Source organism: Lotus japonicus, chromosome 3, assembly GCF_012489685.1.
Source record: "Lotus japonicus ecotype B-129 chromosome 3, LjGifu_v1.2".
NCBI lineage: Eukaryota > Viridiplantae > Streptophyta > Magnoliopsida > Fabales > Fabaceae > Lotus > Lotus japonicus.
The window spans coordinates 59,911,115-59,933,100 of record NC_080043.1 but is presented as its reverse complement, the minus strand read 5'-3'; the positions used below and the strand labels follow the sequence as shown (position 1 = coordinate 59,933,100).

The window sequence follows — 21,986 nt, the reverse complement described above, 5'->3', positions numbered from 1 at the left end:
CTTTGAGGCCAGATCATAGAAGAGAGTGTTGATTTGATTCTTATGATCCTCAAAATCGCTTCTGCGAACAAATTGATCTTCCATAGGTTGCTCCATGTTCTCTTGCTCATTCCCTTGATCATCAACAGTATTGTCAGCATCAGGAATTATGAGTTGCTCATCTCTGGTTGCATTGTTCAGCGGAGCTGAACATTCACCTTCTTCCTGAAGTTTTGCTTTTCCTTTGACGATGTGAAGTTTTTCTGGACGCATAAGGATGTCTGGAATGTTCCTTGGCAGCAAAATGAAGACCCAGTTGCCCAAGAAAACAATTAAAGCAGTTAACCTGTTCAGAAGGGAGTAGGACAGTGTGCCAACATAGCCTTTAGTTGCACAAACTTGCCATTCATCCCAATCTGGTACCTTGCTTGCTTCCAAATGATATTTGTAGCCAACATTAGAGGATCTTTTCCATGAGACAGACACAGAATGATTGGGAGCCTTCTCAATTTTCTTAATCAGTTTTGCCTGAAAGACCTTGAAGTGCGCCTTGGTTGTTCTTGTAGTGCGCCTATGCTTAATAGCAGAGGACACTAGTGTCTGAAGACGCCTCTTTCTCGCCTGAGATAGGATGCAGACTGCACCTGGCCTTGAGTGTGGTTTTGGGGTGCTTTCATTATTTTGTGCTTGTGGAGTGTTTTGAAAGGGTTGATCAATTGGGGTTGCTAGAGTCAAAGGGAAGAAATTAAACAGTTGAGATTTTGTCTTGGTTTGTTGAACAGTGCGTTCCTCATCGGAGGAATCTGATGACCCGGGTTTATATGATGTTTTTAGGGTTTTCCTTGTAGGTTTTGAGTCTTTTTCTTGTGTCTCATGTAGTGTTTCATGCATTCTCATGCATTTTTATTCTTTTCTTTAGTCTTTATTTTGTTTTGGTAATTTAGTAGTTTTATAGGTAGTTTTCTTGCATTTTAAGTAAAGTTTAGGACTTGCATGGTTTTGTTGTGTTTTATGAAGGACCTCTTGTGCTAATGAGCTCTTGGAGCTTCTAGAATCTTCCTTGACTTGTTGGTTAGGTTTGGAGAGCAGAAACTGAAGGAGAAAGAAGGCCAAGAAGCATGGAATTGATGAAGAACTTAAAGAGGATTGAAAAGAGGAGTTTCAGAAGCCAAAAAGTCCTTTTCAGGCGAGCTTAAGCGCCTAGGCGCTGAGAATGGGCACCTAGGCACCAATTAGCTCCAGAAAGCATGTTTTGGGCATGCAATTGGCGCTCAGGCCTGAGCACCCAGAACAGCCCAGACTCGGGAATTTTGCCTATAAATAGGATTTTAGTCATTTTCTTTTGTAATCTTTTGATACTTTCATTTTTACATAAACTCAGAGGTAGAGCATCTAGGAGAGTGTGAGAGGGCTTCTAAGCTTGTAATTCAGGTTTTTAGCCAAGCATGACTCTTGCCATGCTTGGCTAATCTCTCTTCTTTTGCTTTGGATTTCTTTGTAAGACTTTTTATATTTGAGTTATAATCTTAAGTTCTTTCCCACATGTTCTTCTTCTTCCCTTGAATCCCATTTTCTGAATTTCAATCTAAGCTTGTATGCATGCTTGCTTTATACTATTCTATAATCAGAACGGAAGTTTGTTATAGATTAGGGAACTGATTTGGGATTACCCCTTCTATACTTGCTACTAGGAATAGAGGAAGGGTTGGGGTTTGATGGCTGAATTTGCATGATCTAAAACCTCATATAAATGACTAAGTACACAAGGAATTGGGCTTAGCTTTTAGTATGAGAGAATTGCTTATGTGAGGAATCAATAAGTGAGTAACTAGGTTATATCATCAAGGAGAGATCCATGAGAACATGTGCTTAGAATGATGTACTTGAATTGACTAGTTGAACAAGAACCCAAAGCATGTTATTTTCTGAATTGTCTTTTTATTTTTCCTTTTCCTTATTACTACTTCAACATATCTTTGATTCAATAAAACAAACCTTCAAACTCAAGGCTTAAGCTGAATTTAGTCACTCACAATCCCTGTGGTTCGATATTTAAAACCGGGTGGATTCGTACACTTGCGGATTTACCAACAGAATCCATAGTAAGAACATGAGAAAATTTTGGTGAACTGTGATCAGTGGGATTCACAGTGAATTCTTCTTGGTGTGAGGAGGGTGAAAGTGGTTTTGGTGAAAGGTGTGGTTGTTGTGGTGTGATGTTGTGGTGTGGATCATATGAATCATCAAACTGAGAATTGACAAATTCTTGATTTGAGATTTCAGGGTTTACCTCGTGGTGTGGAAAGTTGGAGTCTAAGTTGCTAAAATCTTCCTTTTGCAGTAGTGAGGCTGTTGAACTTGTACAGTGGATTCATCATCAAACTGCTTCCTTAAACGTTTAAGCTTTTTCTTGGGTTCTGCAAGCTTGCAAGCAGGAGACCCTTGCCCATATCTTGTTCTTGAAGCGATGAGATGAGAAGCAGATTGTACAGGAACTCCACCTTTGATGATCCGGATGGATCGTTCCTTAGTAGGTGCCTTAGGCACGTCCCTGGACTGTTCTGGCTCGTCCTCAGAGAACGGTGCGATTCGCAAAGCAGCAGAAACGACTCTTTTGCTTGGAACCTTGCTGATTTGTTTCGCTAGTTCTTTCAAGGTTTTCACCTTTCCTTTACCAGCTTTAACATTTGCATATGTTTTCTCCTTCTCTCTTACAACTCTTTTCTTCTTTTTCAGGTATTAATCAGGAACCTCTGAATTATCGTAAGGGATATTCATTTTGCTTACATCTCCTAGCTTGATAGGAGTGGGCCAGATCATATCCTCTTCCAATTGTTCAGCCTTGTTTTCCATAAATTCAGCAGTAATTCTTTTCTTCTCAAGAATCACGGTCAGTAGGGACCCAAAGGGAAGGTATCCTTTTCCCATATCCAGGAAGTTAATCAAGTAATTCCACATCAAATGAGCAGGATTTATCTTCACCCTTTTTACAATCTTGTAAATTGCATACCTTGCATGTGCGCTTACATGTCCTCTTGCATCATCTTTGGGAAGAACCACTTTGCTGATCACAGCATTGTTGAACTTGAGCACATCTCTAAGATTGCTCACTTCCACTAGCAAGGGATCTTTTTGATTTTTCCAGATGCAACGGTAGTCTTCTGTCTTTGACCACCATGAGGGAGAGTATTTCTCACCTTGATCCAGACTCACATCAAGAGCCTCAGCGACGTCTTGCAAAGTGACGTCAATGATTTTGTTGTACGCTCTTGACCTGATGGTTTCACGATTCTTCACCACAGCACAGTCATAGAATTCTTTGACAAGAGGCACATAAACTTCACGCTGTGCTACATTGTACACCGTCTCCCAGTCTTGATAGAGAAGGTCCGTGAGTCCTGCCATTTTTACAAATGCAAATACCTTCATATCAAGGTATCTTGGTGAAACCAGAGCGTTATCACCCAGTTTTTCAGTCTTCACAACTCCTATTTCTTGGTTCTGAACAGACCGTTGTAGGTTGATCTTCTCAGATCTTCTCTTCAGAATCTCCATTTCAGCCTTAGTGTAGGGTGTCTTTCCACCTTTCTTGGAAGGGGCCTTAGAGGCCGTTGCAAGAACTCCGGCCATTAGGTTTTTGAGAAGAGGAGAAACTTGTAGAGAAATGAAGTTGCTTTTCTTGGAGGAGAGAGAGAGTATTTTGCAAATGAGAAAGCGTGAAGTAAGTTTGCAAAATCTTTTAGAGATATGTTGATTGGGAATATGGAATGACGGTTTTGGAAGGAAGTGCAAAGAGCGGTTTTCCTTGAAAAGAGAAAATATTAAACAATTGAGTTGGGGCTGCACACGCGATAAAGGCTGACTGAGTAACTGTTGAGCATTGAATGTGATGTGACTTTTCAGAAAATTACTGTTGAAGCACGTGTCACAAATATGATGACGTTGAACTTTTGACAGTCAATTTTCAGGAAAGGCTGAACAGTAGCAAAGATAAACTCATAGTACGATGTGGCACGTATGCAGTTGGCTCAGTTCGTTCTGAGATGGCTCTTGAACTGTACCCAGTTAGTTCATTGAACGGTACCTGCAAAATAGCAAACTTGCATTTCTATATCTTCAATTTGCATATTGCATATTGATTCTTTCTCTTAGGTCAGAGAATCTGCCTTCCAGTAAAGGTTTTGTCAAAATGTCAGCAAGTTGATCTTCAGTATGAACATAAGACATATCAATATGTCCTTTCCCAACTAGATCTCTGATGAAGTGATGCTATATTTCAATGTGCTTTGTCCTTGAGTGTTGAACTGGATTTTTCGCTATATTTATAGCACTTGTGTTATCACATAGTAAAGGTATGTGATCTTCATGGATGTTGTAGTCTTCAAGTTGATGCTTGATCCAGAGAAGTTAAGTGCAACACGAGCTAGCTGCTACGCACTCAACTTCAGCAGTGGATAGGGATATGGTGCTTTGTCTTTTGCTAGACCAGGAAACTAAACAGTTTCCTAGAAAGTGACATCCTCCACTGGTGCTTTTTCGCTCAACTCTATCTCCAGCATAGTCAGCATCACAGTATCCACTCAGCCTGAAATCACTACCTTTCTCATATAACAGACCAACATTAGCAGGACCTATTAGGTATCTAAATATTCATTTAACCGCACTGAGATGAGATTGTTGAGGGTTTACATGGAATCTGGCACATAGGCAAACACTGAACATAATGTCAGGTCTATATGAAGTAAGGTACAAGAGAGATCCTATCATTCCACGGTACGATGTTGGATCGACCGGTGAGCTTTCATCATTCTTGTCTAGAACAGTGTTTGGGTACATAGGAGTACTCATTTTATTTGAGTTTTGCATGGTGTATTTCTTGAGTATATCCTTTATATATTTGGTCTGGTGTATGTAGATCTTTTCTTTCTCTTGCTTGATTTGAAGACCAAGAAAGAATTTTAGTTCCCCCATCATACTCATCTCGAATTCGCTTTGCATGAGAGTTGAAAATTCCTTGCATAGGTTATCACTAGTGGCTCCAAAGATGATGTCATCAATGTACAGTTGTACAAGAATGTAGTCATCTTTCAGTTGCTTTCTGAATAAGGTGTTGTCAATCTTTCCTCTTGAGAAACCGTTCTTCATGAGAAAACTGCTTAAACGATCGTACCAAGCCCTTGGCGCTTGTTTTAAACCATAGAGAGCTTTCTTAAGTTTGAACACATGCTCGGAGCAAGATGGCTCCTCAAAACCTGGAGGCTGATTCACATAGACTTATTCTTCTATTACTCCATTTAGAAAGACACTTTTGACATCCATTTGATATAGTTTAATGGAATGTTGGCATGCAAAAGCTAGAAGAATACGAATTGCTTCAATTCTGGCCACTGGAGCAAAGGTTTCTGTGTAATCAATTCCTTCTTGTTGATTGTATCCTTGAGCTACCAGTCTTGCTTTGTTCCTAGTTACTTTTCCATTTTCATCCATCTTGTTTCTGAAGACCCACTTGGTACCAATGATTGATTTTCCTTTTGGTTTGGGTACAAGTGTCCAGACTTCGCTTCTTTTAAATTGACTCAGTTCTTCTTGCATGGCTAGAATCCATCCTTCATCTTGTAGGGCTTCATCTACGGTTTTGGGTTCAATCTCTGAGATAAATGCGCTGTTGGATTCTTCTCTGAAGGCTGACCTTGTCTTGACTTTTTCTGAGATGCTTCCAATAAACTATTCTGGTGGATGATCGAATTTGTATTTCCACTCCCTTGGAAGAGAGATACCACTTGACGTCATGATTTGATCAGACTGTTCTTGAGCTTCTGGTTGAGGAGTAGTGAACTGTTCTACATGTGAGATGTTCGAGGGTTGAGCTTCTTTGGAGAGACCATCATCATCTTGATCAGATAGGTCAAGGTTTAGGAAGTCTCTTTCTAAACGATTGATTGATTCGGTTGAGTGATCTTCAAACTTGACATTGATGGATTCCTCTACGGCTTTCGTCATAGAGTTGAAAACTCTATACGCTTTAGAGTGAGTAGAGTATCCTAAGAGAATACCTTGATCAGATTTGTTGTCAAATTTTCCGACATTGTCCTTAGTGTTGAGTATGAAGCATTTGCACCCAAAAGGATGAAAGTACGAAACGGTAGGACGTCTTCCGCGCCAAAGCTCATAAGGAATTTTCTTTAACAAAGGTCGCATGGAAATTTTGTTCTCGATGTAGCATGCAGTTTCAATAGCTTCAGCCCAAAAGTACTTGGGTAGAGAAGTTTTGCTTAGCATCGTTCTTGCCATTTCATGAAGTGACATGTTCTTTCGTTCAGCAACTCCGTTTTGCTTATGGATTCTAGGAGCAGAGAATTGATGAGTAATGCCTTCTTGTTCACATAATTTTTCAAATTCTTCATTTACAAATTCTCCTCCTCGATCACTGCGAATGGTTGTGATGCAGTATCCTTTTTCGTTATGAACTCTTTTGCTGAAAATCTTGAATGCTCGAAAGGTTTCATATTTACTTGTTAGGAAGAATACTCAACAGAATCTTGTGTAGTCATCAATTATGACAAGACAATATCTCCTTCCAGAAATACTAGCTACTCTAGTAGGACCAAACAAATCCATATGTAACAGGTCCAGAGGTTTGCTGGTGCTGACAAAGTTTTTAGCACGACAGGAGGTACGATGTTGTTTGCTTTGAACACAAGCAGAACATGTAACATCAAATTTGATATTTAGTTTTGGCAGACCACGTACTAAGTCATTACTTATGATTTTAGTGATGGTCCTTAAGGAAGCATGCCCTAGCTTCCTATTCCAAAGCCATGTATTGTCCTCTGATGATACTAGACACGTTACATTTTGATTTGCTAGGTTTTCCAAGTTCGTCTTATATAGATTCCCTTGTCTCTGAGCTTCAAAGATGATCTTGTCATCAATATCAGTGACACTACACTTCACTTTATTAAAGGAAACAGTGAACCCACTATCACATAATTGACTTATGTTAAGTAGATTGTGTTTTAATCCTTCAACCAATAGAACATTACTAATCACAGGAAGTGGTTCCTTACCAACATTACCTTCTCCGACAATGAGTCCCTTCTGATTTCCACCAAAGGTAACCGATCCACCATTTCTTTTAGTTTGGATCTTTGGGAACATAGACTTTTCTCCCGTCATGTGACACGAGCAACCACTGTCCAGGTGCCATTGTTGGCGTTTCCTTCATTCTGTTAAATAGGTCTGCAATAGAGATAATTGACTTTTTAGGTACCTAGAATTTCTTGGGTCCTGAGGGGTTAGCAATAACTTTTGAAGGAACCTTCTTCTCATAAGAGGTTTTTCGTTCATCTCGCTCAATCTTGCAATTTACGACAAACTTACTTTGACTAGATTCAGATGATGTAAAAGATATATCAGACATATATTCACTGGATGAAGCTGATTCACTATCAAATCCTAGTCCACTTTTATCGTACAATTCGCGACTATTTCCACACAATTTAACTAGATTGTCATGACCTATAGTAAACGTGGATAGATCATCTATTAATACTTTAATTCTTTTCTTTAGAGTAGTTACTTCCTTAACAGAATCCTGTTCCTTTAAAGCAGTATTTTCTTTAACTACATGATCTTTTTCTATTAAGACTTTTTCATGCTCGAGTAGTAATTTAGCAAATTGTTTCTTCAAGGTTTTGTACTTTTCAGATAGAGCATATGAATGTTCAAGTAGTTCATTGAATTCTTCCTTAAGGTTTTCAGATTTTACTTCATCATCATCTTCATCATCTGAGCTTTCTGCAGATGCCATAAGAGCAAAGAGTGCATCATCATCTTCGTCTTCATCATCATCTTCTGAACCGTCCTCAGATTCATCCCATCCAGCAGCTAGAGCTTTCTTTTTCTTGTAGAAGGGTTTCTTGCCTGATTTCTTTGCTAGTCTTGGACAGTCCGGCTTGATGTGTCCTGGCTTTTTGCACTCGAAGCAGGTGATGTTGCTTTTGTCTAAGTTTGAGCCACTTCACCTTTGTGAGTGAGCGGTTTCTTTTTCATGCTTGAGTCCCGTTTGTTGTCCTTCCTTTGTAAGACCCTAGACTTACTTATGTAATGCTTAAGTGATAGATTGAATAAAATAAGACTTTTGGCTAAGTTTGAGTTTTGACAGATTACAACTGTCAACTTGTGTGAATTTTGAGAGGGTCTTAACGACCTCATTTCGGAAAACGTCCTTCATGAGAGTCGTAGCCCTTTAAGTGTAGAAAATTCTCGAAGTAGAATCAGGTCATTCCGACCTCTGTAGCTCGAGATTTTCGAATTTTACTGAGCAAGGATCGGGCTGTAATGTGCCAGCGGATTAAGTGTTGTATTTTCCTTTTAATTCCGAGTTTAATTGGGTTTTAACTATAAAGAGTGGGGCCTATCTGTAATTTGGACCTGGTTAAGTGGTGATTACTAATGGGTCAAGGGTGGTTGCAGGCTTAAGTGAAAAGAAGAAAAAAAAATGAAACCCTAGTCCACATGTGTGTGAGGCCGCGGGTTGCATGGGAAATAAGGGGGGGAAAACCCTTTTTTTCCCCTCATTCTGAACAAGAACAGAAACCATACAGCTCCACGTGAAAACCTGAGAGAGAGCAAGAGAGACATGCCACCGATCAAGCCGCCACCACCGCCAGTGACGCACGCGCGAGAGGGAGAACCTTGCGAGAGAGAGAGAGAGAGCTGAGAGGGAGAGTGAGGGGACGTGGACAGCAGCGTTCTTGGACCTTTTCTTCACCAAAACCTTTTCCTTTTCACCAAGTTAGCCAAGGTAAGGGCTGGTCCTAGGAGTTGGGTAGCATGTCTAGGCCATATTGCCATGCTTTGACATGATTTTATGTATGAACTTGATTGATGTGCTTGAGGTTTTGAATATGCGATGTGTGCTGGACTTTTTCCATGTGATATTGGGTTACACTGTGAACATGTTACTATATTTGATGCTGGTAGATGACTTAGAACCCTTAGAATAGAATGCTAAAACGAAATTGATGGCAAATGCATTCTCTGTCAGATTTCTGTGCTGGACAGTAAACTTCAGGTCCTATTTTCACTTGTTTCTGGTCGCCAAATAAAGAAATGATTAACATACAAATTTTAGATATTCGAAAGAGCTTTCCAGGAATATAAAGATCATAAATTTTGGTCTAGTATTGTGTGTTGTAGGTCGTTTTGGGTAACTGTCATACCTGCTGTTTTTCCCTGTGTCGGACAGAAACTTTAAGGAGTAATATCACCTAATTCTGGGGCTCAAATGAAAATGATTTTAACTAGAGAGTTGTAGATCTTTAAAATATCTTTCCAGAAAGATATTATACATGATTTTTGGTTGGAGTACGCATTCTGTAGACCAGTTTCAATGAACGTTGTTTCTGCTGTCCAAAAAGCTAAGTTGCGAAAATGTGTTGTTTTCCATGCATAAGCCTTATGTTACCTTATTTGATAATTTATGCCATGATGTGCCATGCGTAAGTGTAAGTTTATGCTATGCCTTACGTGAATTGTGATATTATTGGAAATTGTTCAAAGGGTCGCTCATCTAGCTGTAATTCCCGATGTGTCTGTGATCGTTTAATTGTTGTATTTATGCGATGTTGATGTAAGACTCTAGGTTGACTTTAGAGACTTAAACAAAGAGAAACGTGTAATTAACTCGCTTGCAAGTAAATGTGAATATTATGGGCATAGGTCTAGTGTAGACTATAGTCCATGAGAACGATGGGCTTGCACGCGAGGGAGAATTGTGGATTGACTGTTGGTCTCCACGTGAAAAGGTTGACTGCGGTCACCTAGAGATTTTGTGGATCATTGCGGCTCCACGTGTTGGGTTGACTGCGGTCACCATGAGATTTTTGTGAAGTATTGCAGCTTCACGTGATTGTACATCTGCGGATGTAAGTGATTGGCCAAGGCAGGATTGGTGGGTTGTATGATGTGAGATTCTGTTAGTAACTGACTCTTTCCCATAAAAGACATATAATGTACTTATATTATGTTGTTGTTGATTTTTTCATTATCATTCTTTTTGTTAGACCTAACCCTGCTTGTTTGCTATGTGTTTATTTGGGGGGGGTAGATGGTCGTGAAGATAATGGCGACGACTCATTCTTGGGAGTTGATGCTACGTGATGAGCCACTACCGGATGACGACTACACTTCTGATGAAGAGGAAGAAGATAAAGAGGAAGGGGCCAAGGATATGGTTGGGTTTTGAGACATCCATTTTTCTTTTGGGTTGAGAGTACCGAGTTTTGGAAGTATTGAACCATTACTTTATTTTAGTTGAGATAGTTTAACTTGATGTAATTTACTTTGAAGTTTTCTTCCGGATATTTATTTCATACTCTTTTCAATGATTAACAAAGTTTGAGGTTTAAGTTGATAATTATTTCCGCAAGTTTGAAATGGTTAAGTTTCGAGAATTTTGTAAAATTGAACTTTTATCATTAATTCAAGATTAATAAGTGAATCGACGAAAACTCTTTACGAAAATTGGTTAATAAGTTACTGTGTAACACTCGAGAAATCGGGGCGTTACATCCTTGATGTTCCTTTTCCTCTTTGTTGTTTGATCCACGTCCTTTTGAACTTTCTGTTGAAAAGGGCTTGTTCATCATCAGACATTTCTTCTGAGGATTCTTCTTCTTCAGATTGTTCTTTTGTTTGAATGGCCTTTGAACTGTTTGCTTTGAATGCAATGTTCTTCTGCTTCTTCAATCCTTCGTCATGAGCCAGCTCTATTTCATGAACCTTCAGAGATCCAAGGAGGTCTTCCAGTCTCAAGGTGCTGAGATCTTTAGCTTCTTGAATGGCTGTGACCTTGGGTCTCCATTTTCTGGGAAGGCATCTTAGAATCTTTATGATTTGATCAACATTTTCGTATTTGCGATCAAGATTTCTGAGCCCATTAACGACGGTTTGGAATCTTCCAAACATGTCATCAATGCTTTCATTTTCCTTCATCTTGAACATATTCAGCCACGAGTAAGCTTACTTTGGCTTGTCTGACATTCGTTGTACCTTCATATGCCAACCCTAGAGCTTCCCAGACTTCTTTGGCTGTTGCTAATCCATCAACCTTATCCAGCTGAGATTTACTTAACGCACACAGTAGGAATAACTTGGCTCTAGCATTGAGTTGATAGTCCTTGCGTTGTGCTTCTGTCAGTTGATCCTCCTTTACAGGTTCTCCAGCATCATCTTTGTGAGCGATGTTGCCATTTTCAATGATGTTCCAAAGCTTGTAGTTTGTCGACTCAATGAATAGTTGCATGTGATTTTTCCAATAAGGATACTCAGTTCCATCAAAGAACGAAGGCTTGTTGGCGGATGAGCCCGTAGCTATTGCTAGATCTTCTGCCATGGATCTTTACTCTACACCTGTTTAAGATGTTAGTTTCTAGAGACTAAGCTCTGATACCAATTGAGTTGCAAATAAGTAACACAAGAAAGGGGGGGTTTGAATTGTGTTCTTGAAAATTACTTTTTAAAACTTTGTTTTATGAAAAGGATATTAGTTCTTTGGTAAATACGTTTAAGTGTGACTTTTCACAAACTGTTTAGTGCAGCGGAAGTAAAACAGTAAATAGAACAAAACAATCAGCACACAGAGATTTATACTGGTTCACCCCAAACAATTGGGCTACGTCCAGTACTTGGCCACCACCAAGATTTTCACTAGCAAGTATCAAGGACTTCTCCAATACAAGTATTAGACAGGACTTCTCCAAGTACTATCGCGGACTTCTCCAAGTATTCCGCAGGACTCCTCCTATAAGTATTGTACCAGACTTCTCCAAAATCTTACAAAGATTTAAATCACTCTACGAAGATTCTCTTCTTTCAAGAGCAAGGGTAGAGACTTTATAGAACTGAAACTCTAAGTGTTTGGGTTCAGATCTGACTATTGGATCACTTAAGAGTTACTACAGAAGTGTAAAGAGAATAAAGAGATATGACTCTTTTATGGTACGAGGTTTTCTCTTTCACTGAGCAGAATTTAATGGCTTGTGTTTGACACTTGGGAATATCTGCTTGAGCTTTTAATGTTGTAGAGAAGTTTTGAAAATGAATGCTTGAATGCTTGTATTCTCAGAATTAATTCTTCTTCCTTCAGATCTTCAAGAATGTCTTAAATACTTTCTTGCTAGTGTTGTAGCTGTAAGATCAAGTTTTGATCTAGTAGTACAACTCTATGTTTTGATGATTACATGTTAACTATTATGTATGAACAATTGTGGTACTCTAACGTTGTTTTCTGAGTGTTCTATTGACAGGCCATGACTCTGGTCTTATTTCACATAATTCAGAAGCACAATGCTCAAAGAGTAACCTCTGCATCGCTTTCGCACGTACTATGTTCAATCTGAGTAGTAGATCAAGCTTCAAAAGATCTGAAGATTATAAAGCTCTGATATGGATTCAATTCAGTAGAAGCTCTGAAGGATCAGACACTCTGAAGGATCAGAAGCTCTGAAGGTCCAGAAGCTGAGTAGTGAAGATTCAGAAGTCCAAGAATAAGCTGGCTCTGAAGACCAAGTACTTCTCTTCTTAGTCCAGAAGCAGAAGGTACAAAGGTTAGAGGATCCAAGCTTCCTTCTGAATCTGATCACCAAGCTCTACAAGTTCCAATATGAAGCATCACTCTGATCAGAAGTCAACAAGGATAAAGGTCATGTCACTATCCAAAGTACAAAAGCAGTTGTACCATTCCCGACGACCTTACCTAACTGATTCAGCCACAGCAGAACTTGGAAAACCCAGATCTGCCTTCCAACGATAGCATTCCATGCAAACTTCCAAACCTAATTCCTTTGAGTATATAAAGAGGCTGAAGATGAAAGATGTTGTTAGAAGAAACTTTGTAGAAGCTCACGCGAAAATCAAATATTCTCTCAAAGCAATCTTTCTTCATCTTGTACTAATTGTGTTTACTATTAGCTTTCTAAGAAGCATTTTTGTGTAAACTCAAACCTTCAAACAGTTGTTTGATTTTCCTTTAGGAGACCAAGGTTGGTCGGATCCTTGAGAAGACTAAGAAAGTGAATCTTAGTGATAGCTAAGTCAGTGTATTGTTAGTCACTTTGCAGGAAACAAGTGCAGTTGTAACAAAATCTGATTAGTGGATTGCATTCATTCTAAGAAGGAAGAAATCACCTTAACGGGTGGACTGGATTAGCTTGAGGGATTTATCAAGTGAAACAGGATAAAATCATTTGTGTGATTTCCTTAACTCTTATCTTAGCTCTTTTATCTTTGGTGTTTGAAGATATTTGTTTAAATCTCAAGTGGATCGAGTTTTAGATTCAAAACGCTATTCAAACCCCCCCTTTCTATCGTTTTTCATACCTTCAATTGGTATCAGAGCGCAAGTTCTGATTACCACACCTAACAGTGTTCAGTGATCTGGACCGGTGTGAAAAACTAAAATGGCTGCCACCATTGAAGCGCAAAAAGATGTCTACAGTGCAAAGCCTCCTATGTTTGATGGGCAAAGATTTGAGTACTGGAAAGACAGGATTGAAAGTTTTTTTCTGGGCTTTGATGCAGATCTCTGGGATATTATAGTGGATGGCTATGAGCGTCCAGTTGATGGTGATGGCAAGAAGATCTCCAGAACAGAGATGACTGCAGAGCAGAAGAAGCTTTACTCACTGCATCATAAAGCTAGAACTATTCTTCTCAGTGCTATTTCTTATGAAGAATATCAAAAGATCACAGATCGTGAGTATGCTAAGGGTATCTTTGATTCCTTGGAGATGACCCATGAAGGAAACAAGAAGGTGAAGGAGTCAAAGGTGTTGTCCTTGATCAGAAAGTATGAATCCTTCCAAATGGAATCCAGTGAGTCCATTGAGGACATGTTCTCCAGATTTCAGTTACTCATTGCTGGAATTAGACCTCTCAACAAGAGTTACACAACTGCTGATCATGTCATGAGGATTCTTAGAGGCCTTCTTGAAAGCTGGATGCCTCTAATAACTTCCTTGGAGCTCACAAGAGATGTTGATCAGATGAGTCTGGATAAACTCATAAGCATACTAAAATGTCATGAACTGAAGCGTGCTGAACATCAGGATCAGAAGAAGAAGTCTATAGCCTTGAAATCCAAATCTGAAAAGGTTAAAGCTCTCCAAGAAGAAGAGAAAGAATCTGAAGAAGACTCTGAGGATTCTGATGAAGATGAGCTAACTCTGATCTCCAGAAAGCTCAACCGCATATGGAAGCACAGGAAGAGCAAGTACAAAGGCTCTGGAAAGAATAAAGGAAAGAACGAATCTTCTTCTGGTCAGAAGAAGTCTTCATCAAAGGAAGTCACATGCTTTGAATGCAAAGAATCAAGGCACTACAAGAGTGATTGTCCTAAGCTGAAAAAGGACAGGAAACCAAAGAAGCATTTCAAAGCTAAGAAAGGCCTCATGGTGACTTTTGATGAATCAGAGTCAGAGGATGTTGACTCTGATGGAGAAGTTGTTGAAGGACTCATGGCTATTGTCAAGAACAAGCAAGCAGAGTCAAAAGAAGCAACTAACTCTGAATCTGCATCAGAGGAAGATCTAGACTCTGGCGATGAAAATGAGGTATTCGCTTCTTTCTCAACCTCTGAACTTAAATGTGCTTTGTCTGATATCATGGATAAATATAACTCTCTCCTGACTAAGCATAAAAAGTTGAAAAAGGATTTTTCTGCTGTTTCTAAGACTTCTGCTGAACATGATAAAATTATTTCTGAGTTAAAAGAAAATAATCATGCTTTAGCAAACTCTAACTCTGTGCTTAAAAACCAGATCCTTAAGTTAGAAGAAGTTGTTGCTTGTGATGCCTCTGATATTAAAAAATGAATCTAAATATGAAAAATCTTTTCAAAGATTCCTAGCTAAAAGCGCAGATAGAAGCTTGATGGCTTCAATGATCTATGGCGTAAGCATAAATAGAATGTGTGGCATTGGCTATTCTGGACCCAGTAGAAATGATCCTCCTATGCCAAAGGCTAAACCTCTGCATGAACATTTTGTACCCTCTAGTACTATTTTGCCTGAATCATTGCCTGCTAAAGTTTCTAAACCCTCTCGTAAAAAGGGAACTCCTTCTATGCTTAAATGTCATGCTCAAATCCCTTTACATTATCATGTTGAGAAACCAAAGGTCATCAGAACCTCTAGGGTAACTAACAAGAAAGGACCCAGAAAATGGGTACCTAAGGATAAGATTATCTATGTTGCAGATATCCTTGATCGCTCCACTGAAACACCAATCATGGTATCTGGACAGTGGATGCTAGCGTCACATGACAGGAGAAAGGCGTATGTTCCAAGAGCTAAAACTTAAGCTTAGAGGCGAAGTTGGTTTTGGTGGTAATGAGAAGGGTAAAATTGTTGGTTCTGGTACTATTGGTGTTGATAACAGTCCATGCATTGATAATGTTCTGTTGGTAGATGGCTTAAATCATAACTTATTGTCTATAAGTCAATTAGCTGACAAGGGTTATGATATAATCTTCAATCAAAAGTCCTGCAGGGCTGTAAGTCAGATCGATGGCTCTGTTCTGTTTAACAGCAAAAGGAGGAACAACAATTATAAGATCAGATTATCTGAGTTGGAAACTCAGAAAGTAAAGTGGCTTCTTTCTTTTAATGAAGAACAATGGGTATGACATAGACGGTTAGGGCATGCCAGCATGAGAAAGATTTCTCAGCTGAGTAAGGTTGACCTTGTCAGGGGCTTACCCACTCTGAAGTTTTCTGCAGATGCTCTTTGTGAAGCATGTCAGAAAGGTAAATTTACAAAAGTCCCTTTCAAGGCAAAGAATGTTGTTTCCACCTCAAGGTCGTTGGAACTTCTGCATATTGACCTCTTTGGACCAGTGAAAACTGAGTCTATAGGTGGTAAAAGATATGGGATGGTCATTGTTGATGACTATAGCCGCTGCACATGGGTAAAATTTCTATCCCGCAAGGATGAGTCTCATTCTGTGTTCGCTACCCTCATTGCCCAAGTTGAGAAGGCTTGCAGAATTACGCGTGTCAGAAGTGATCATGGTGGAGAGTTTGAGAATGACAAGTTTGAGAGTCTGTTTGATTCCTATGGAATTGCACATGATTTCTCGTGTCCTAGAACTCCTCAACAGAATGGGGTTGTTGAGAGGAAGAATAGAACTCTTCAAGAGATGGCTAGAACCATGCTTCAAGAAACTGACATGGCAAAGCACTTCTGGGCTGAGGCAGTAAACACAGCATGTTACATTCAAAACAACATCTCTATCAGACCAATTCTGAATAAGACTCCTTATGAATTGTGGAAGAAAGTAAAACCCAACATTTCTTACTTTCATCCTTTTGGTTGTGTTTGCTATGCTCTGAATACTAAGGATAAATTGCATAAGTTTGATTCTAAATCTTCTAAATGTCTATTACTTGGTTACTCTGAACGTTCTAAAGGCTTTAGAATTTTTAATACTGATGCTAAAACTATTGAAGAATCTATTCATGTTAGATTTGATTATAAGCTTGACTCTGATCAGTCAAAGCTAGTTGAAAAGTTTGCAGATATGAGTACAAATGTTTCTGATAAAGGCAAAGCTCCAGAGGAAGCTGAGCCAGAGGAAGACTCTCCAGAGGAAGTTGGTCCCTCTGATTCATAGCCTAAGAGGAAGAGCATAATTGTTGCCTCTCACCCTAAGGAGTTGATTCTGGGAAACAAAGATGAACCAGTCAGAACCAGATCAGCATGCAGACCCTCTGAAGAGACTCTACTTAGTCTGAAAGGATTGGTATCCTTAATTGAACCAAAGTCAATTGATGAAGCTCTTCAAGACAAAGACTGGATTTTGGCAATGGAAGAAGAATTGAATCAATTCTCCAAGAATGATGTTTGGAACCTTGTCAAGAAACCTCAAGGCGCTCACATCATTGGAATCAAATGGGTTTTCAGAAACAAGCTGAATGAAAAAAGAGATGTAGTCAGAAACAAGGCAAGGCTAGTTGCTCAAGGCTACAGTCAGCAAGAAGGAATATATTATACTGAAAAATTTGCTCCAGTAGCAAGAGTGGAAGCTATCAGACTGCTAATCTCATTTTCAGTGAATCACAACATAATTCTTCATCAGATGGATGTTAAGAGTGTCTTCCTGAATGGATACATTTTAGAGGAAGTGTATGTGCACCAACCTCCTGGTTTTGAAGATGAGAAGAACCCTGACCATGTTTTCAAATTGAAGAAATCTCTCTATGGTCTGAAGCAAGCTCCCAAAGCATGGTATGAGAGACTTAGCCCATTCCTTCTGGAAAATGAGTTTGTAAGGGGTAAAGTAGATACAACTCTCTTTTGCAAAACTTACGAAGATGATATCTTAATTGTGCAAATTTATGTTGATGATATTATATTTGGATCTGCTAATCCATCTCTTTGCAAGGAATTTTCTGAGATGATGCAGGCTGAATTTGAAATGAGTATGATGGGAGAACTCAAGTACTTTCTGGGAATACAAGTTGATCTAAAACCAGAAGCTACTTACATCCATCAGAGCAAGTACACAAAGGAACTTCTGAAGAAGTTCAATATGACATAATCAATAATTGCTAAGACTCATATGCATCCTACACGTATTCTGGAGAAAGAAGATGCCAGTGGAAAAGTATGTCAAAAGCTCTATCGTGGAATGATAGGTTCACTTCTATACTTAACTGCATCTAGGCCAGATATTCTGTTTAGTGTACACTTATGTGCTCGATTCCAATCAGATCCTAGAGAAACTCACTTAACTGCTGTTAAGAGAATTCTCAGATATCTGAAAGGTACCACTAACCTTGGCTTGATGTATAAGAAAACATCAGAGTATAAGCTTTCAGGTTACTGTGATGCTGATTATGCTGGAGATAGAACTGAAAGAAAGAGTACTTCTGGAAATTGTCAATTTCTGGGAAGTAACTTAGTCTCTTGGGCAAGCAAGAGGCAATCTACTATTGCACTATCCACTGCAGAGGCAGAATATATCTCAGCAGCTATTTGCAGCACTCAGATGCTCTGGATGAAACATCAGCTAGAGGATTATCAAATCCTTGAGAGCAACATTCCAATTTATTGTGATAATACTGCTGCAATCTCACTTAGTAAGAATCCAATCTTACACTCAAGGGCAAAACACATTGAGGTAAAGTATCACTTTATTACAGATTATGTTCAGAAGGGCGTACTTCTTCTGAAGTTTATTGATACTGACCATGAATGGGCAGATATCTTTACAAAGCCCTTAGCAGAGGATATATTTAATTTTATACTGAAAAATCTGAATATGGACTTTTGTCCAGTGTGAAGATGAATCAGAACCTTTGACTATGATGCTTCCTCATCAGAAGATGTCTAGTTCAGAAGGTAGCTTAGTCAGAAGCAGAGTACCCATTGGTGCTTACTCTGAGACAAGACAGTAAACGTATGTCAGTTTATTCTGATGCCTCGTTCCTTGTGCCCTCCGGATAATCTGTTGTAATGAGTGTAGCTGTGCTTATTCTCCACCATGTGTTTTGTGTATTAACTATTCATAATGATATCTTTAATTTTCAACCTTTGATTTTACTTTTGTTTTACAATCAACAACGGTTACTTTCTAAAAACGACTACGCACACACGTTCTCCATCACTTGTGTTATTTGCTTCTCTCTCATGTTTGCAAAAACCCTTACCTTCCTCAATTCTCTCTATCTCTCGTTCATCCCTCTTCTACCCAAATCTCCAACCTTCAACAATGGTGAGATCTGAAAGAGCTGATTCCGGTGAAAGGTCCGATTCCGCCGATGGAAGAGTGTTTCCAAGAATGGTTGTGGGTCTTCTAATAGGGCATGTAGATCCTGTTATGCGTCCCAGATCGACAGAGGGTGCTCAAGCACAAATCCAAGATGCTGAGGATGTTATTCCTTTGTCCCAAAGGAGCTGTGCAGTTACATGTGTCTTCCCTCCAGAAGAACTTCAAGTTCTTGCTGAATGGCGTTTCGACCTTGACAACATTGCTGCTAATGGGATCAATCTTCGTCCTGAAGTTCAGGCGCAAGGCTGGGAAGGATATTTCAATAGATTGCATGGTCCAATCTATGATAAATTGGTGAAGAAATTCTGAAAGCATGCTGATTGCAATGAGTATCAGGTGGTGTCTTTTGTTCTGGGAAAAAGAATCATCATCTCAGAGAAGTCTTTTGCAAGACTTCTAGGTGCAGATACAAGTCGTGGCTACAGATTTCAGTTGCAAGAGTCCAAAGTCAAGACAAGCACCAAGGAGAAGGTCAACAAGGCCTTATATTCTACATGGAGACCGGGCAAAACTGATTGCAAGACTAAGGATCTTCATCCTGACCTGAGAATCTGCCTTACTTTCTCTTCTCGTATCTGAAGGAGTGCATCAAGAAGTCAAGGACTACTGCTTCACCAAAGTCTGCCATCAAGTACATACCTTTTGGCAGATTACTGTCTGACTTCTTTATTGAGAGCAAGCTGATATCTGCTTTGACCAAAGCTGGATGCACAGAAGACCTAACAACAATTGTTGGAGATGTCTTTACTCCTACATCCTTGAAGAAAATGGGATTGGTTGAAACAAAGGTTGATGTTAACGCTGCTACTGCAAAGTCAAGAGGAAGAAGAATCCCTCTGAAGGACTACCCACTCTGGTCAAAGGCTGATGATCCAGAGGCTATCAGGATCTATCTTGATGATCTGAAGCAAAAAGGCTTTGTGATTGACGTGGATGAATTCTTCAGAAATCTTCCAGAGCCTCCGGACTTTGAGTCACCCAGGAAGAAGAAGACCAAGAGAAAGCAAGTGGAACCCTCTGAGACTCAGGATCCCTCTGATGGTGATGATGATGATAATGATGAACCACCACCTCAGAAGAAGGCAAAGAAGGTCTGAATTGCAACGCAAGTCATTCATGTGGAACCTGCAACCTCTACCAGAGTCACCAGATCTGCAGCTAGAGCTTCAAGTAAGTTCATTGCTCTTTTTGATGATGATGATTTAAATTTGCTTGATGCAATTCCTGATGTTTCCAACCCTGAACCCACACAAATTGATCAACCCACTTCTCACACTTCCCCACCTAGGGCCTCATTCTTTCAACCTTCCATTGAGGAAGAACCCCTCTGGAAAATGCTTCAAACCCCTAAGTCCACTACACCAACCTCACCCATTATTCTTCCATACAATCCACAAACTTCTAAACCAATGGTTTCTGAGACACAAGTTCAAGAGATACCAAACACTGAAAAATCCAACTCTGAGCCTCAACCCTCTAATCACTCAAATCAGGAACCTTCTGATAGAGAAAATCTCTCTCCTTTGCTCCCTCAGTTTCTTTTCCAACAAATGTTCCATTTTCCTCTCCTTCAAATAAATCTGAAGCCTCTCGCCAATTCTTTCAACTTGCCAGAGAAAGAGTTTCAGAACTTCCTGAACATTTCTTAACTGTTCCTAGTCCAAACCGCTACTCTGGACCAAGGCCATAACCTCTGGAAGCTCCTGATTTTCCAATCCATGCAGTCCCTTTGTCTTTAGTAGCACCACCCCGTCCTCTTTCTCCTCCACCTCAAAATGAAAACTCTGTCTCTGACCAATCTCCAAATTCTGAGATTGAAGGTTCTCATCAAAACCCTGAGACCAATCACTCTGAACCCCAAACTGTGCAAATTGGTTCTCCTCACGGTGTTTCTGAAGCTACAAGTAGCAATCATCCCTCTTCATCTGAAACCCATCTTTCCATTGTTCCCTATACCCAACTCAGACCACACACCTTGCTTGATTGCATCAACTTATTTAATCATGAAGCATCTTTAAGGGTTCACAATGTGCAAGGTCGCACTGACCTCAGTGAGAAACCAAACTTGGTTGCTAAAGACTAGGATCGTCTTTGCACGTCGATGCTTGACCAAGCGGCAGTGATGATAGGTTTCCTTATTGCTGAAAGGGATCAAAGAATTGAAGCTGCTAGTCAACGGTTCAGAAGAAGACAAGCTCTGAATGAACAACTGTTGAGAAATCAACTTAATGTTGGTATTGAAGAAGCTAGAAAGAAGAAAGAACAAGAAGAAGAAGCTGCAAGGCTTGAAGCAGAACAACGTGAAGTTGCAAGGTTGCAAGCTCTGGAACAAGCAGCTAAATTACAAGTTGAAGCTGAGGCACTAAGAAATCAAGCACTTGGAATAATTCCATTTACTGATGTTGCCTCCACATCTGCTCAAATTCCTCACTCTGATCAAGCTGGTCTGTCTGCTTCAAGACTTGATTTCATTGAACAAAGACTTGATTCTCATGAAGCTCTTCTTCAGAGTCTTAAAGAGATGTGCACAGAACTTCTGAAGAAGACACCCAAGCCTTAGTCTTTAGGAACTCTCTTTATTCTGTTTTTCTACTATGTTACTATGTTTTTCGCGTTTAACTCTGGTTCTTCTATTCAATTATCGTTTTTATATATGCTTGCATAATTCTTGTTTATCCTTAAATAATTTTCACTCATACACATTAATCAACAAACAAGCTTTTTTATTTATTAATTTGATAATTCATAGAATGCATTGATACATTTAAAAAGGAGGATTTTTCCTCAATTCTCTACACTGCCTATGCATCCCTGCTTTCTCAAGCTCCAGACGATGTTGCCTATGTTCTAAGAGGAGCAAGCTTTGGCGCAGCTCCTACCTCTCAGGACCCTCCGCCACAGTCTCTAGAGCCACCTCTGTTGCTCTGATCTCCTCGTAAAGGTCCAGCTCCTTCTGGAAGAATACTTGCATTTCCTCCACGAATCTGAGGAAGCCTCTGAGCATGTTGTCCATTTCTGGACTCAGGCTCATGCCTAATAGCCGGTTTGTCAGGCTATAGACACTCGGTTCCTCTGGATGGCGCACATTGATGATGAGATCTTCATCAAAGGCCTTCTTCCTCAATTGCTCGATGCATGCTATGAAGGATGTCATTGCAATCTTGAATTCAAG

The 21,986-nt window shown here is 39.6% G+C and overlaps 1 protein-coding gene across 1 annotated transcript; it reads right to left on the bottom strand.

Moving 5' to 3' along the window:
* Positions 1-7,249: 7,249 nt before the first annotated feature.
* LOC130744438 (uncharacterized) lies at positions 7,250-10,950 on the bottom strand. The gene is made up of 2 exons (XM_057596624.1): positions 10,604-10,950; positions 7,250-7,997 (listed from the first exon to the last, which is right to left on the bottom strand). The coding sequence occupies exons 1-2, from the start codon at positions 10,948-10,950 to the stop codon at positions 7,250-7,252; spliced, it is 1,095 nt and encodes a 364-aa protein (XP_057452607.1).
* Between the last annotated feature and the right edge of the window lie 11,036 nt (positions 10,951-21,986).

What these genes read in the sequence shown, in the direction of transcription:
- LOC130744438 (XM_057596624.1), bottom strand. Translation starts at nt 10,950, where the DNA reads ATGTTTGGAAGATTCCAAACCGTCGTTAATGGGCTCAGAAATCTTGAT. An exon ending in CAAGCCCTTTTCAACAGAAA is followed by an intron (nt 7,998 to 10,603) that starts GTTCAAAAGGAC and finishes ACAAAGGTGAAG; the next exon opens with TGGCTCAAACTTAGACAAAA.